General features: G+C 49.2%; 1 protein-coding gene across 1 annotated transcript; it reads left to right on the forward strand.

Moving 5' to 3' along the window:
* The first annotated feature begins 7,842 nt into the window (after positions 1 to 7,842).
* Positions 7,843 to 13,554, forward strand: RRM2 (ribonucleotide reductase regulatory subunit M2). The gene is made up of 10 exons (XM_080585484.1): positions 7,843 to 8,280; positions 8,359 to 8,424; positions 8,543 to 8,677; positions 8,851 to 8,967; positions 9,453 to 9,586; positions 10,715 to 10,809; positions 11,557 to 11,690; positions 12,125 to 12,229; positions 12,365 to 12,478; positions 12,879 to 13,554. Exons 1-10 carry the CDS (start codon positions 7,858 to 7,860, stop codon positions 13,029 to 13,031), a joined length of 1,476 nt encoding a protein of 491 aa, XP_080441610.1. The 5' UTR covers positions 7,843 to 7,857; the 3' UTR covers positions 13,032 to 13,554.
* Positions 13,555 to 15,733: the final 2,179 nt, after the last annotated feature.

Raw genomic sequence — 15,733 nt, forward strand, 5'->3', positions numbered from 1 at the left:
TCTGGACCTAGGGCTACGGGGTCAGTGCCAGGGACCGGCAGCACATTCCTGCAGTGCTTCGGGTGCCTCTGCGAGGGGATCGCTCACGGGTCCTGCAAGCCATTGACGTCGGCTGGTCACACGTTGCACGGGGGTTACCTTGGTCTGGTTAGCTGTAAGGATGCTGCAGCCATTTTTAGAGTGTATTATTGCTACAGGTGTAGCCTTAAAATGTCATTTTCAGCCATCAGGGGAACAAGGCCCTTTTATAAATTGGATTCAATAACTTCTTATAAAAGAGAAGTAAGGTACACCATCCGGAGGGACACGAGAGCTTCTCGGTGCTTTGATTCGTTACTTAACTATGTTGCTTTCTCCATTATTTTTTTTTAATTAAGATCTCTATATGAATTTCATACACAACTATTTTATTGCCTTTATTTTAAACACTTTTAATCATACTGAAGGTGTCAGAGGAACCTACCTCGTGCTACAGACGCAGTCTGATACTGAGAGGCGACCCACTGAAAGCTTCTGTTGCTTTTCATCTAGCCTTAATAAAAAATGGGAGAGCAAAAGGAAAAAGTCTGGTCTCCTAAAATGGTTTTAAGATGGTTTGTTTCTGCTAGTTTTGAAGGCTGAGTGCTGGTTTCTATACGAAAGTTGTCGTTCTCTTGGAGTCTAAACGTACTTAATTGTAATTTATTATAAACGAGCCTTTTAATCCTCGCTAGTGGCCCTGAGTCTGCAAACAGATGCAGCTGGGCTTGGGGTTTGCACAAGCTCCAAGCAAGGGGAACACAAGGAAGGGCTCTTCCCAGCACAGTGAGTAACCATAGCAGCCGAGGTCTGCTTTGGAAAGAAGGATATGATTTCTTCTCTCTCTCTTTTTTTTTTTTTAAGTTTGTTTTTACACCAGTTCCAGAAGAACTTCCCATAAAGAGGTTATTTAGGTTTAAAACGAGACAAAGCTCTCCCCCAGCTCTTGTTTAGCACTGATTAGACCCAAAAGCAGAGTCTTTGGGAGGCATTTTAAGTAGAAATAACAATCGCCTTGAGAGAGCTGTGAGTGGAAGACCCTCCGCCCTCCCCCTGGTGAATAAAACACAGCTGGTGAAGTGCTTAACAGTGCCCAGTGAGCTTTTCTGGGTTAGAAACTTGTTTTTCCTCGCTCACTTCTTAGAGGCTTGACTTGATTTTAGGTCAAAAACAACAACAACAAACAAACAAACAAAAAACCAACCTCACCTTATTTTTTCTCTCTCTAAACCCAAATTGTCAGGAGTCTTTTTTTTCCTTTTTTTTCTTTTTTTTTCCTCCTTTTTTTTCCTTTTTTTCCTCTTTTTTTTTTTTTTTTTCTTTGCACAATGCTAAATGTAAATCAACCACAACAGGTTGTACAATGCTATAGCAGCTTGAACCGGCTTGGGCAACCAGTGAGAAGAATACAGCTAAAAATATGCTCATAAAATGTCCTGCTTGAGGCCTGTGAAAAGGAGATAAGTGGAAGAACAGGGAAACCCTGGTCCAGTTGGCTGAGAGAAGTCACCGCTGCCTGTCCCATCGGTACATGGCGGTATTGATGAGCACAGCCTCTTGGCCTTCGAGGTCCTCTGCCAGCCCTGCCGGCTCCAGGGCAGTGCCAGAGCCCCCGAGGGGACAGCACTGCCTCTGCACCGGGGATAAAATCCCCCGCTTGTGCCGTTTGCCATTGCCTGGGACTGCAGAAGCAGCTCAGGGGCTTGCAGGCTGGCTTAGAGAGAGTAAAGGCCATGGGGGTGATGTAGCCTGCACCTCGTGAAGGCTGTGCAAGGCTTTCTGGGGACTGTGAGCAGGCACTGGCCAAGTCCTGTGCTCCTTGCTCAAAGACGACTCCATGAAACCAGGTTTCCAGCTTTTGCGAGCACTGAGGTGAGCCTGGGGGAGGCCTGACGAGGAATGGAGCTGAGATACCTGTGAGGAGAATTGGTCCTCCACGCTCTCCCCTGCCTCCTGTTGTGCTGGGGATAACACTCCTGGGTAGCAGTGATGCTGGCAGCAAGGTCCTTCGTGGGTTGAAGGCACCCCTGGCACTTCACAGAGGGAGAAGAGGACAGGGAGAGAGTAAAAAGCTCTTTCAGGAGTACTTGATGAAGGAGGTTGCTTTGTTCTCCTGCTCTTGGGTGCTGCACCAAGGGGTTATTTTCCTGCTTGGTTTGAGGTGCTGCTATCGTGGGAGGCCTTTCAAAGAGCCCTGAAAGTGCTTCGCAGCGTTTTCCAGAGGTGACCACACTCGCCTCACCGCCTCTGGAAGCCGGCGAGGCTTCGTTCCCAGCGCGTACCACAGCCCGCCCCGCTGTAGCTGGCAGGGGTCTGCCGAAATCTGGGCTCACCCCACAAAACGAGCACCAAAAGCCCCATCTGAGCCCGGAGGCTGAGCCAGGGCTGGTGTCGGACAGGCTGATGTCCCCTCACCTGGCAATAAGGACACGCTGGACACGGCGCTTCTGTATGGGGGCAGGCTGCTAGCTGGCTTGTTCTCCTCCAGTGCGGGAGGCAGCAGGGGGAAAGGAGCTGCTCAGCCAGAAGTTAACGTGTATTTTCCATTCTGCTAGCATTGCTGCAGCAGGCAACAAGAGCCTGCTCGTTGCTCTCACCTGGCGGGGACCATCCCTCTCCTCTCCTGTGCATGCACATTGGTGTCAGGGCTGACTCGATCCCTGTGGCTGCAGGGAGCTGGGGAACCAGCGATGTCCTTATCTGCTGCTTTCCCTCCCGTGGTCCATCTCTCCTAGCCCTTTGGGACCGATACTATAGGTTATTTCCAGGTGTTGAGGGGTGTTTTTGGAAGTGGTAGGATGCGACACAGCGGGTGGCACATAAAAGAAGCAGGGGGCAGGCGCAGGGTGGGTGCAGCTGGGGGTGGCGAGGGGGTGCCCGGGCTGAAGGAGAAGCGGGACAGGCAGGGAGACGAGAAGGAGAGGAACTTTGACGACTCTGGGAAAAATGCTATTTTTTTTTTCTGCCTCTAGGATACGATGGCGGATTTGTAATACTTTGCCCTTCCTCCCTGCCGTGCTGCCCAAGCGCCCCCAGCCCTGGCCAAACCCTGCGCAAAGCTCCAGCGGCCGGGGCTGTGCGCGCAGCGGGGGCGCACGGGGAGGCCTGCGGGCTCCCTCTGCTGTCCCCGAGGGGTCAGAGCTGCCGGGGAGGATGCTGAGGCCGGGCAGGGACGGATCCTGCCCTCTGCAGTCCCCTCTTCAGCCCTGCTGGGGCCTTCCTGTGCCCCCTGCCTTGCTGCGCCCGGGGGACGCCAGCCCCCTCTCCTCCCCAGGGGTGGGAATGGGCAGCTCTTCTTCTATGCGCTTCCCTGCGGGAAAATTGTCCTTGTCTCATCGCTGCTCTTCTATTGGGGGATTTTTGTGCCTTGTGCAGGTAGCTGTGTTTAAAAAACAGCGCTTGGAACCAGAGAAACGTCTCCAGGTTGTCCCGCTTGGTAAGGGAGCATCGCTGTCTGCACCGTGGGCTGGGACCAAGCCCGTCATCCATCCACCCCCCAGGACATTTCCCTGGACTCCGCTGGGGCTGTGGCTGCCGTCCGTCCTTCCTGTCCTCTGGCAAAGCGTGTGGTCCTCTCCTGCTCATCAGCTTTGCAGCTGAAGGGTTTTGAGCTCTGCAGAGACGATAGGAGCTGCTAGGAGCTGCAGGCACCAGGTTTTAGGGGAAGGGCTGGGCACCTGGGATGGTGCCAAGGAAGGGGAGGGGTGTCCCTGGGGAACACGGGGGCCACTTTGCAAAGCTGCTTTTGAGCTTCAAAAGATGGGAGCTGAGGCTCTGGGGTCCAGATTTTTGGCAGCCTGGGGGAAAGGAGGCTGGAAGCAGCTGAAGGAGCCTGGTGCTCAGCAGGACCAGCTCATATGTGAGCCCTAGGGCCAGGGCAGGCATGGGGAAGGAGCCCAGGCGAAAGAGGCTGCAAATTGTTTTGTCTTGAAGAATTCATTCATGCGACAGCACTGGACAAAAGGGCATAGACCAGAACTTAAATACTGGAAAACAGCAGAAAAACTAGAGAAGAAATGGGGGCAGTCAAAGGGGAAGGCAACTACTGTGGAAAACTGTAGAGGAGGTGCAACTCTAACGCAGAGCAGGTAACGAATGGTCATGTAATGCCTTGCTGCATCCATGTGTGATTGACATGGAGTTTTTTCTCAACTTTTAGGAAGGAAACACCAGTAGTAATTTGGCTGTAGAGTTGTATCTGTTAACAAAACAAAATAATGCCTCTTCTGCCCCAAGCACTGCTATGGGAAAGGAGGAGAGAGTAGATTTGTTACAGGTTTTAGAAGGAAGGGGGGGATGGGACATGCCACATCTGGCTTTTTTTTTTTTTTTTGGTGTGTTGAGTTTACAGTCACAGGAAACCATCTTGTGCAGGTTTTTTTCCCCTGCCTTCAGCTGGGTGTGTCAGCAGGCACAGCTGGGGCAGCTGAGCCCCTGGGCTGGCTGCAGAGCATCGTGATGGATGCCAGGCAGAAGGGCTAATCAAATCATCCATCCTAATCCCTTTACCCCCAGAGAAACTTGCCAGTAACTGCTGAGCAAATCATGATGAGACCGAATAAAACTGTCAAGTGAAGTCTTAAAATCATGGCTGGAAATGGAGGAATCTGCCATGTCACCAGGAAAGCTGGTTCAATGCAAAACTGCACTGATGAAAAATATTTCTTTTCTGAAACCCACTTTCTGGTTACTGCCCAAGGCCAAAAGATCCGATGCCCTTTTCCTTCCCTGCCAGCTGATTACAGCAGTGCCTGGTCAGAAGCATTTTGCTAGTGCTGGGGGTTATCAGGCTACTCCTAACAGCTTTCCCTGTTTTCTTCCCCAGTGCACGGTCTTGCATTTAGGCTCATTAACACTGAGGCCAGAGTGAGACAGGCCAGGTTTATGCTCATTACTCACTGCCCATTATCACTGCCTTCACAAGTAGGCTTGTGCCTATCTCGTCTTTCACTTACTCACGTTTATTTGGGATCTTTCCTGCCTCTCCCTGGTTGTGCACAGGGACTGAGCAGTGAAAGGGTCCCCTGCACCTTATTCTGCCCCCATGGGGTCACTGCTGGGCCCCGTGATGAGGTTTGCCCTGGAAGTTGCTCCTTTGCAACAGGACACTGTATGAAAGGAGCCTGCTGGTCCCATCTTGATGTGATTGTGACCAAACCCAGACAAATACTGAACCTTTCCAGGCTCTGCAGAGCTGTTTCTGGCAGATGCCACCAGAAAAACAGGCAATGAGAAGTATCACCATTTGCTGTCCTGCCTTGATCTCCTCAGTTGTAGACTTCCATGATTTTGGGGCTGCTTTTCTTTGAGGTACATGGGGGCTCCGGGCTGCTTTGCAAGCAGGGCAAGCTCCAAAGAGGAGCAAGAGAAGAGGAGCTCGGGCCATTTGGTGCTGTGATAGCAGTCACTGAGATGCACCAGAAAAGCTGCTGTGCAGGATCTCTGCTCACCGTAAGCAACATAAGCTGCCCAGAAGCAAGGGACCTTGGGCTGCCTTCCTGCGTCGGCATTTCGCGTGAGTAAATGCAGAGGAATGTAACCCAAAGGAAGCTTCAGTGGAAATATTCGCTTGCGGTGACTGACAGGCTCCTGCAGGAAGGGCCTGTAATTTTCTACGTGTGGCAAGAGATCAGGCGCGCTGTCTGTGATCAGGGCCCTTTAGGCCTGAAAATCCCCTGCCTGTCACATCGCCTCCTGCCTGGAAAGCTGGAGGAGACAGGAGGAGACAAGCGCGTGGTGCTACCAGAATGGCAGGGCGAGACCTTCCTGACAGCCTTGTCTCACAACCCCATGGATGCTGAGGAAGGCTCCAAAATCAGCGGGGCCCTCGTGTACTGCTCACCTCTGGTGGTGAGGAGCAAGTGGAGCTGATTGGAAAGTTTGATTTTTCCAGCTCTCGAAACTCTTGTAACACTGATTCCTCTATCTGGTGCTTACGAGCCACAGCTCTGTGTCCAGCTCTGTCAGCAGCCAGGGAACAGCATGCCCTGTTACACCATTAAAACACCATTAAAACCACATATGCGGCCGTGTTATCTGCAGACTTTTCCCGGGAGTTGTAAAAGGCAGGCAAGGACCTTAAAAAGGCAAGAAATGCGGTTTGTAGAAAGTTAAAGATCAGAATGGCTCTGGGGAGACGTGAGGCCTCCTTCCCTTCAGCAGAGCTGGTTCAGTCTACGAGGGCCACCTCCGAGCTCGTTGGCCAAGCTGGTGGTCACTGAGGTGGCACCGGGGCTGCCACCAGGGCGGTGTGAGGACAGGGGCCGTGCTGAGCTCCTCCTGCAGCTGATGGGAGCTGGGGAGGACACGGGACCGTGCCCCCGTTGATATCCCTTGGGTGTACAGCCTGGGCTGGGTGACACAGCATCCCACAGCCCCGGGCTGCCATTACTTCTGCCTTCCCGAGTGCCTGCATACCGCCCAGCAAAGGAGGCGTGAAGCTATTTAGAATTTCAGGGTGGGGCTGGGTTTTTGGTTTTTTGAAAAATTCCACTCTGGGCCAGAGCCGGGAAGAGCAGAGTGCCATTTCACGCCCCCACATAAAGGGCCTGAGGCAGGTGATATCCCCAGAGGCGCTAGATGAAGGCATGCCAGGGTGGCACCCTGCTGCCTTCAGTCTGGCTCTGGTGCTTGCTTGGAAATGGTTGCCCCCAAATGCAGTTGTGTCATGGAGGGGGATGCACAAGGGCTCGCCGTGCTTGCTGTCCTCCATCACACTGACTGTAGGTACGTGACCATGTACCGTGTGTGGCCTGCAAGCCCTATGCAGCTGCCTGGGTTTTGGCCCAGTGGGTCGGGGCAGGGGCAGTAACAGGGCTCCTGCCAGAACCCACCGGGCTTGTTGGAGAAGAATGAATGCAAACGGGTTAAACTGTTGTAATGGGAGAAAAAAGTGGGGGCGTGGAGTCTCAAATATGGCTTTTTTGCAGCTCTAGGAGCAACGTGCTTCCTCACAGGCCCCTTCCGCACCCCCGAGCCCTGCCATGTGCCTTCCCTCCTGCAGAGCCCTCTGTCACCACACAGGGCTTGTCCCCATGCCATCTCAGGACGGTTGCTGAGCTGCAGTGGCGGTGCAGTGCAACGAGTGGTGGTACCAGTGGCAGCCTGGGGGACCGGCGGCTTCGGGATGCTTTTGTGGGGTGGTGGGTAGGCCGCCGGGGCTGTGGGGTTGGCTGTGGCTATCTGCCGGCCGCTCCCCGGCAGCAGGGCAGGGCGGAGGTGCCTGCTGAGGAGGTGGCAGGAGATAGCAGGGCCCTGCGCGGTGCTGGCAGGCCTCCCTGCCCCTCCCGCCCCAGGAATCGCCTTCCTGGTGATGGCTGGAGCTGCCCCGTGCCTCCCGATCCCATCTGGGGGACACCACCTTGGCTGTGGAGCACGATGGCCTAGAAGAGTTTTTCCCTGATACCCAAACCCATGGTTGATACAGGAGGCTGGGATAGCATTGATGGCCTCACAGCCTCTTTTTTTACTGCAACAGACAGCTGTTATGGCTTGTAGTGACTTATATGAGGTTTGGAGGCCATCAGGGTGGCCTGGGGTGGGTTTTTCAGGGTACTGGGATGTGGTCTTCGTGGCGCAAAAAACTGGGATGGGGTTTTTGTGTCCCGGGGCTGGGGTACGTATTTAGCATCTCTGGGGTGGGTGCCTGCCATCAGTCCGTGACCCTAAACAGGACAAACGCCCCCAGCCCAGTGCCTGGGCTGGCCTCTTCTGGGGGCTGCCAGCCCAGGGGAGCTCAGCCCCCGATCTGTGACCTGAAGTGTGTGACTGGCTTACATTTACGAGGTCGGGGGGGACAGCACTTCTTGTTGTTACAGAAAGAAAAGGGCCCAGGGCGCCATGGGGGTGCCACAGCAGCCGGGGGGGGGGGGGGGGGGGGCACAGAGCGCCCAGGGGGCGGGGCCTGCCCGCTCGGTGGGCGGGGCCTCCGCGCTCTCCCGCCTTTTTCCTCGGCTCGCGAGCGCGCCAAAAGCTCCGTGCCGCTCCTCCCGCTTCCCGCCGCCACAATGGGAGGCGGGCCGCCGGCCGGCCTTCCACCCAATGAGCGCCGGGCTCGGGGCGCGGCGCGGGCCGCGATTGGCCGGCGGGGCGTTGTGGCGCCAAGTTCGAAGGGGATATAAAGGGGGCGGCGCGGGCGGCCGGCGCCCAGTCTCTCGCCGCGCCGCCGCCATGCTGTCCGCCCGCGCCCCGCTCGCCGCCCGCCAGGAGCAGCTCCGGCTGCCGGCCCTGAAGGGTCTGGCGCTGAGCGACAAGGAGAACACGGTGAGCGGCCCCTTCCCTCCCTCCATCCTCCCTCCTTCCCTCCCAGGCCCTCCTCTCACCGCCCCGCTCTCCCCGCAGCCCCCGGCAGCGAGCAGCAGCCGCGTCCTGGCCAGCAAGGCGGCCCGCAACATCTTCCAGGAGCCGGTGAGTGCGCGCCCTGACGGCTTTTTCCCCCTCAGCGGCTCCGTCCCCGCTCCCTCAGGGCCGGCGGCGCCCCTCGGGGCCCGTTTCCCCTCCCTCAGCCGCTCCCTGCCCGCCGCAGGTCCCCCGGAGCGCCGAGCAGGAGGAGCCGCTGCTGCGGGAGAACCCCCGCCGCTTCGTCGTCTTCCCCATCCAGTACCACGACATCTGGCAGATGTACAAGAAGGCCGAGGCTTCCTTCTGGACGGCGGAGGAGGTGAGGGCTCCCCCCGGGCAATTCCCCTCAGAGACCCCCCCCAAGCCTTGGGGCACCCCTGAGGCTTCGCCACGGGTGTCTCACCCACACTATCCCTGCCTCGGGAGCTCTTCTTCCTCGTTTCATCGCTTTCTATTAACGTTTTCTATTAATGCGTTCTCTTAATGTTTCAGGTCGATCTCTCGAAAGACCTCCAGCACTGGGAGTCGCTGAAGCCCGAGGAGAAATACTTCATTTCTCATGTCCTCGCCTTCTTTGCTGCCAGCGACGGCATTGTGAACGAGAACCTGGTGAGTGTGGGGACAGAGCCCCGATACTGAATCGCTCAGGGAATTGAGTCTAGCCAAATAACTGTGTGGTTAACGGCACAACTGCTAGCTTGTCTGCTTTGAGCACGTAGAGGTGCCTGATGCTAATTAGCAGACTCGGGTTGCTTTTTGTAATACACAAGTTTGCGCTTCTCCAGTGAGCATTGCCCTGTAGTAGTAGCACTTGCGCACTTCAGAGCCCCTGATCTGCTTCTAACCTGTCAGTGCTCTCCTAGTGGAGGCTGAGGAAAATTAAGAAGGTTCACTGTTCCTCAGATTAAAAACCAACTCATGACTTGGAGCTGTGAGGGGCAACTGCTCCTCCTCTTCCTTTTCAGAGTCCACACTTCTGGGACTAACCTGCAGAGAGCTCTGTGGGCTGAGCAAGAGTAGTTACAGACAGCACCACTGCTTCTAACCTGCAACTTAGTTAAAAACTTTAACAAATGCTCATTTATTTCCTCTAGGTGGAGCGGTTCAGTCAAGAAGTACAAGTCACAGAAGCTCGTTGTTTCTATGGCTTCCAGATTGCCATGGAAAATATACATTCAGAAATGTATAGCCTTCTGATTGACACGTACGTCAAAGATTCTAAGGAGAGGTTAGTATTGCCTGGTAATGAAAGGTCTGAAACTCTTAACTGTTGAGATTTAAGTGATGTATATCCATTACTTTGACTCAAAAGCTGGTTTTGGGGTTTGAACTAGATGTATATAAAATAATGCTAAAAGTGCTGCTTAAAAGCAACTTCAGAATCTTTTTGTTCTTAAGTGTGTGAAAATTTGCTTAGATTGCGGGAAACTGAAACCACTCAACACTGAAAGTAAGAAATGAAACTATCGAAAAGATAGAACAGTCAAACAAGTGGCTATATTAAATTACAGTAAGCTCTCATATAGAGGACCCACTGCACCTAACAGGTAGTTCTGTAGGATAGTTTCACTGAGAATCTTACCACTTGAATTAAATAATCTTACCGCTTCTATTAAAATCTCTAAAACCCAAGAAATCTAGTTAATGGTTTAGCACCTAGTGACTTGACTGTTTTTGCTTGGTTTAAAAGCAAGCCAAACACTTTATTTCCCAAAAGTGGCTTTTGATGTTGATTAAAAAACAAAGCCAAAGTGTAACAAGATGGATCAATTCAAGAGTTGTGTATTAAAGCTAAATTCAGGGCTTTTGAGCAGTCTAGACTGGATTTATTCTGGTATTTTCTTGTAAGACCAACATCTGCTGAGAGGAATATCATATGGCACTAGATGTGGTCGAGAGAGATTTAGTTGCTGATACCTTGTTGAAAGCTGACATCATTTCTACTCCATGGTGCTTAATTCCACCAAGTGATTAAGGAAGAATTGTCTACTCCGTGGTGCTTAATTCCATTAAGTGTTTAGGGAAGAATTGCTTACCTGAAAACTTAGGTCTTGTCATTGGAGGTTGGCCTGTAGTTTTGAAAGCCTTGTTCAAGTGTAATACTTGATGAAACAGTACTCCCCTTGACACTGTCAGGAGTTCATGTGAACTGGTGTTGACATGACAGAAAGGTGGTGCAGAGGTAGTAGATGGACACAAATAGAGATAGACAGGTGCAAAACAAAATGGGTCAGGTTACTTCAATATTGGTGTTGAGGCTACAGAGCACTTGTAAGAATAATACCATCTATGGCTCAGAGCGTTGTGTTAGTTGCTGTGCTGCTGTCTCATACTAATGATGCTTTTTGCTTTGCAGGGAATTCCTTTTCAATGCTATTGAAACATTACCATGTGTTAAAAAGAAGGCTGACTGGGCCATCCGCTGGATTGGGGACAAGAAAGCAACATATGGTGAGTACGTCTATTGGAAGCAAAGCGAAATTCCTTCCCTAGCAGAATGGAGGAACCACCATTTCTCTAGACAGTTTAGAGATTGTCGCAGGATGAATAAATGCTCTCTGGTATAATTCTGGAGATGAAGATTTCCATCTTGCAAATGAACGTGAATATTTGTGAAATTGTTGGCGTTTCAAATAATGATAGCTCACATGGCGTTCTTCATACGCTTTGCTGTACGAACAAGTAGATAAGGCATGTCTGGAACTGCACTGGCCATTGGTCTCCAGCAGCCTTGTAACAGTTCGAGGCTGTGGCTCCTCTGCCCCAGTGATTCTTGATGTCTCACCTCACAGGTGAGAGGAGATGGTAGAGATTGTTATTTTACTAGTACTAAAGCATTAAGTGAGGCCAAAGGTCCTCACTTAATTGAGGATGAGCAGACACTGACTTCAATCTGCTGCCAAAATGGCTACTCTGTGTGTACAATCTTTGGAAAAAGGCAGCATTGATTAACCTAGGGGAAGGGGCCTTGCCTTCAGCTACCTGCTAGCTACTCTAATTTGTTTTTACTTCTCATATTCCAAAGTTTTACTTGATAACCAGAAGCCTTTGCTATAATAGTTTTATGGACAGTCTATAGCACCCTTGAGAAGGCTTCATTTTCCTTGGAGGACTCTGTTTATTGGTCTATTCACAACTTCTCAACTTTAATCCTGTTAAGTCTTCTATGTGATACCAATATCCATTTTCTTGTAACAGGAGAACGTGTAGTAGCTTTTGCAGCTGTGGAAGGAATCTTCTTTTCTGGCTCTTTTGCATCAATTTTTTGGCTGAAGAAAAGAGGATTAATGCCTGGACTCACTTTTTCTAATGAACTCATCAGTCGAGATGAGGTAGGACTCAAATTTTAGCAGTTAATACGGTGATGTGCAACGTAGCTTGAAGTAATGATATTCTGCTGGAGCCTGTATTTTTCTGCAGGATTGTGTTTAGAAAGAGGCAGTCTGTAAAGCTCACTACAGCATGTAAATATGTGGCCTCGTGGATCTTAGTGGGTGAAAGTATTTTATTAACTCAGAAGTAGCTTAAAGCTTCTCACCAACTCTTTCCCTCAGCGTACCTTGCTGAGGGAACAAGTGCAGTTGGTACTGGCCTGAATTCAATTGTACCTCCTTTTGGTTAGGCAGGAAGTTTGTCTGCAGACAACACATGTGGCAAGCGTAATAATGGTGCCTAGACTTTAGGCTAGTGGTTATTCTGTGTTACTGATTCGAGTGGTTCTTTTAAATTGGCGTTCGTGACATAAGTTTCTGAAACTTCTTCCCAGGGTTTGCACTGTGATTTTGCCTGCCTCATGTTCAAGCACTTGATACACAAACCATCGGAGGAAAGGGTAAAAGAAATCATCATGAATGCAGTTCTCATAGAACAGGTAATTGTCTGCTGCTTGTTTAGGAGCTTGATCACAATTAAGGGTAAAGCTGTGGAGCTGTTGGGTATAAAATTACCCTAGACAGCGCAGAATGAATGCGAGCTGCTGTACACGATGTGCTTCTATTTTCTGCAGGAATTCTTGACGGAGGCACTGCCTGTTAAGCTGATTGGTATGAACTGCTCTTTAATGAAACAATACATCGAGTTTGTAGCAGACCGGCTTATGTTGGAACTGGGATTTAAAAAGGTAAGGCTAATACACAGAATCTGTCATGGGGGGAAAAAAGACCATATCAAGTTTAATTTCTTCCAGAAACCCGAATCCTAAAATGGCTGCAGCAATATTGGTGTAACTTACAGATCCTGTTATTAGTCCCGCTGTTAGGAGCTGTGTGGGTACCCACAGAAGAAAAAAGCAAAAGGATGCTAATGAAAAACATGTAGGAGTTGCTGTGCTTCTGTCTAATGGGAATTGGGATGTAAAGGCAGGAATGAACAGAGAAGGCTTGGGGCAGAGGTTTTGTTCACTATGTAGCAGCCCATCAGTGGTGTCATTAGCTGCCTTTGCACAGCTGATCTTTTTAATGCTTTCATGGGTTGAAGATTTGAGCACCCCTAGTGACTGTAGCATTACCTTTGCATTTCAGATATACAAAGCAGAGAACCCTTTTGATTTCATGGAAAACATCTCTCTGGAAGGCAAGACCAACTTCTTTGAGAAGCGAGTAGGTGAATATCAGAGGATGGGAGTCATGTCAAAGCCCACAGACAACTCTTTCACCCTGGATGCAGAATTTTAAATGGACTGAGATGGCATGAGTTAGTGTGTATGCTCTCCTCTTTACAAGGAAAGATTAAACATATTGAGTCACATTGTGACTTGATATTTTGTACTAAAATCCCCCTGTTGAGAGGTGTGGAGACATGGGTACTTTAAAGGAGGCTAGTGTAACCCCAGCAGTAAAATCCCTTTTATATTAGACTTTGCCAAAGGTGCTAATTCTTAGAATGCTTAGATGTATCTCTTGAAACATGCGCTACTTATCTGGTGAAATGTGGGCACCTTCCTTCTGCCAGATGGGGGGTTTGGGTAATCACCACTAGCTTCTCCAGTTCTCCACATCTAGGAAGGACTGTTTGGCAAATTCTGGTCTTAAACTTGTTGAATACTCTGTAGAAAACTCTGGAGGCAGCTACGTGACCTCACTGCTTTCTTAGCAGGTTTTAAGTTTACTTTTTTGTATTATTTTAATAGTTTGTACATAAACCTGGCACTTTAATTTTCAAAATAAAGAACTGTCTTGTAATACTCTAATGGTAAAATGCAAGTCTAAATGTTCATGATCTTGCAACCTAACCTTTGGTGACGGGTGCTTCTTTCCTGGTATATAACATGAAAGAATGGTTCTGTGAAACAGACTGTAATGATTTTAAAATCTGTCAAAGAACAAAAGTGTATGGAAGGTAAACAACTTGATAATAAGCTGGATATTCTGTGTATTGGAGAATAACATGCAGCTTGCTTGTGGACTCGATGGGTTTTCTTCAGTATCTGGGGAAGAAACTTGATGGAACTTAAATAATTTCTGAGAAATGGAAGACTGCTGAGTTGGCTTCTTTCTGCTAAAGGCTTCCCTCTTTGAGATTGTATATAATACATACGGTGCTTCTCAGAGATGCTGTCTGGGGTTAGAAGTCACTGATTTGCTGATCCTTGCTCCTTCACTCTTGAGTGCACTGAAGCTGATGGTGTGTGACTGTTCTTCCCCTGGGTCCGTGAAGCTAGCAGGATGTGCACGTTTCTAAGGCTGTCCTAGGGAACAAAACCATAAATTAAAAATAATCCCACACCCCAAAGGCTGGAATGCAAGGCAGAAAATGCGAGACTTCTAACAGATGGCTCCAAAATGTCCCTGCAGCACTGATGTTGGTAACAGGTCAGCAATTGCAATGGGCTGAGAATAATGTGCCGGGAACTGGAATTGGGGATGTGTTAAACTGAATGGCCAGATGCATCATTTTGAAACACTGAAACTTGATTGTTTTTAAAGTTATTGGGCATGTTTCCTGCTAAATATCAGCATCGTTCCCTCAGCAAGTTTAGTTTTGAGCTTGGTTTTTGAGTAGGGTCTAGCTGTATCATAATCTTTTTCAACTTGATTCTCGATATATACCAAGGATGGAAATGGTTAGGGTGGATAACTTTAATTTTTTATCCCTAATTCAGCAGATACGAACCAGAACTGTATTTTCAGCATGCTATAGAAGTGCTGCTTGAAATGGAGGTGTGATGGCCAAGTCATCTTCCTGTAATGGCGGACAGGAAGAAAGTCTCTTGTAGCCAAGTGTATTTATGGGGTAACAGATACTGTAGACATGGGCGCATTAGAGATGGATTAGATAGGAATTAGTCAGAAGTGATTCAACAAGAGAATAAGGCTTGCTGTGGTTGGTATTAATCTCATCCTGGCGTCACAGACGTATAAATGCCTACTTAATTTTGGTTTATGTACATGCTGTAATGCAAATCAGTTCTTATTGTGTGGTCCGGAGGAAAGCTATGCAGCTGGTCCCACCTTTTTAAATTTTGTTTTCACATTTTCACAAGGAATTAAATGTCTTGCTGGTGTTTAGATTACATAGATCATGTCCAAGCCTTGATAAAATACTTATTTACTGAGAAGCGATTAGTTTCTAATTCAACTGAGATGCCAGTTGTTTTGACACTTGATTCTCTTAAGCATTGAGGAGATAATGAAAGCTGTCACTTCTCTTCAGAAATAAACCAATAAAAAAATGAATGTAAGTGAAAATTTAACTGACCCTTCAGGATATGTTTAAGAATTGAGTTTGAAGAACCAGTAGAGACTGAAGCAAAGTGATGGAAGTGCTGATTTTTTTTGTACATGTATGAATCAGAACAGCTGTCTGGTGGGGGTTCTGGCACAGTAATTGCCGCAAGTGAAAAGCAATTAGGCTAGTAGAGGAAAAATACTGAGGGATAAGTAAAAACGGATATGTTTGGTGCAATACTCTGTCAGTTAATTTATGCAGACCTGATCCCTAGCTATCCCCCTGTGTGTTCTATTGCTATTAAAACTAACAGCTTTTAATAGCACCAGACGCCATGGAAGAAGAATAACTTCAAGCCCAATTTCTTGTTATGTTTATTTGTTCTGGTGATTTGAAAAACGAACTTGCATGGGTACAGGTGAGAGATTCTGACACGTTTTCTCTTTCAAAGTTGCATGTCAGATGTAAAATCTTAGGCAATGTGGGGGAGTGTAAGAGCAGTGACCTAAGGTTAGGCTCGTCTTCAGGAAGCAACTGCAACATTAGAATGTAATGACAAAGAAAATCCCCAGATTTCTCAAATTTCCTGGAGTGATTACAGCAATTTGTGCCCAGAAGAGGTCAGAGAACAGTTCCTGCTGCTCATGCCTGCAGCAGGGCACAGCCAGCCTGCAAATCTGAAGGCATATTAGCAATCTGGAGCAATCCC

Source organism: Anser brachyrhynchus (assembly GCF_964034855.1).
Source record: "Anser brachyrhynchus genome assembly, chromosome: 3".
In the NCBI taxonomy this organism is placed as follows: Eukaryota; Metazoa; Chordata; class Aves; order Anseriformes; family Anatidae; genus Anser; species Anser brachyrhynchus.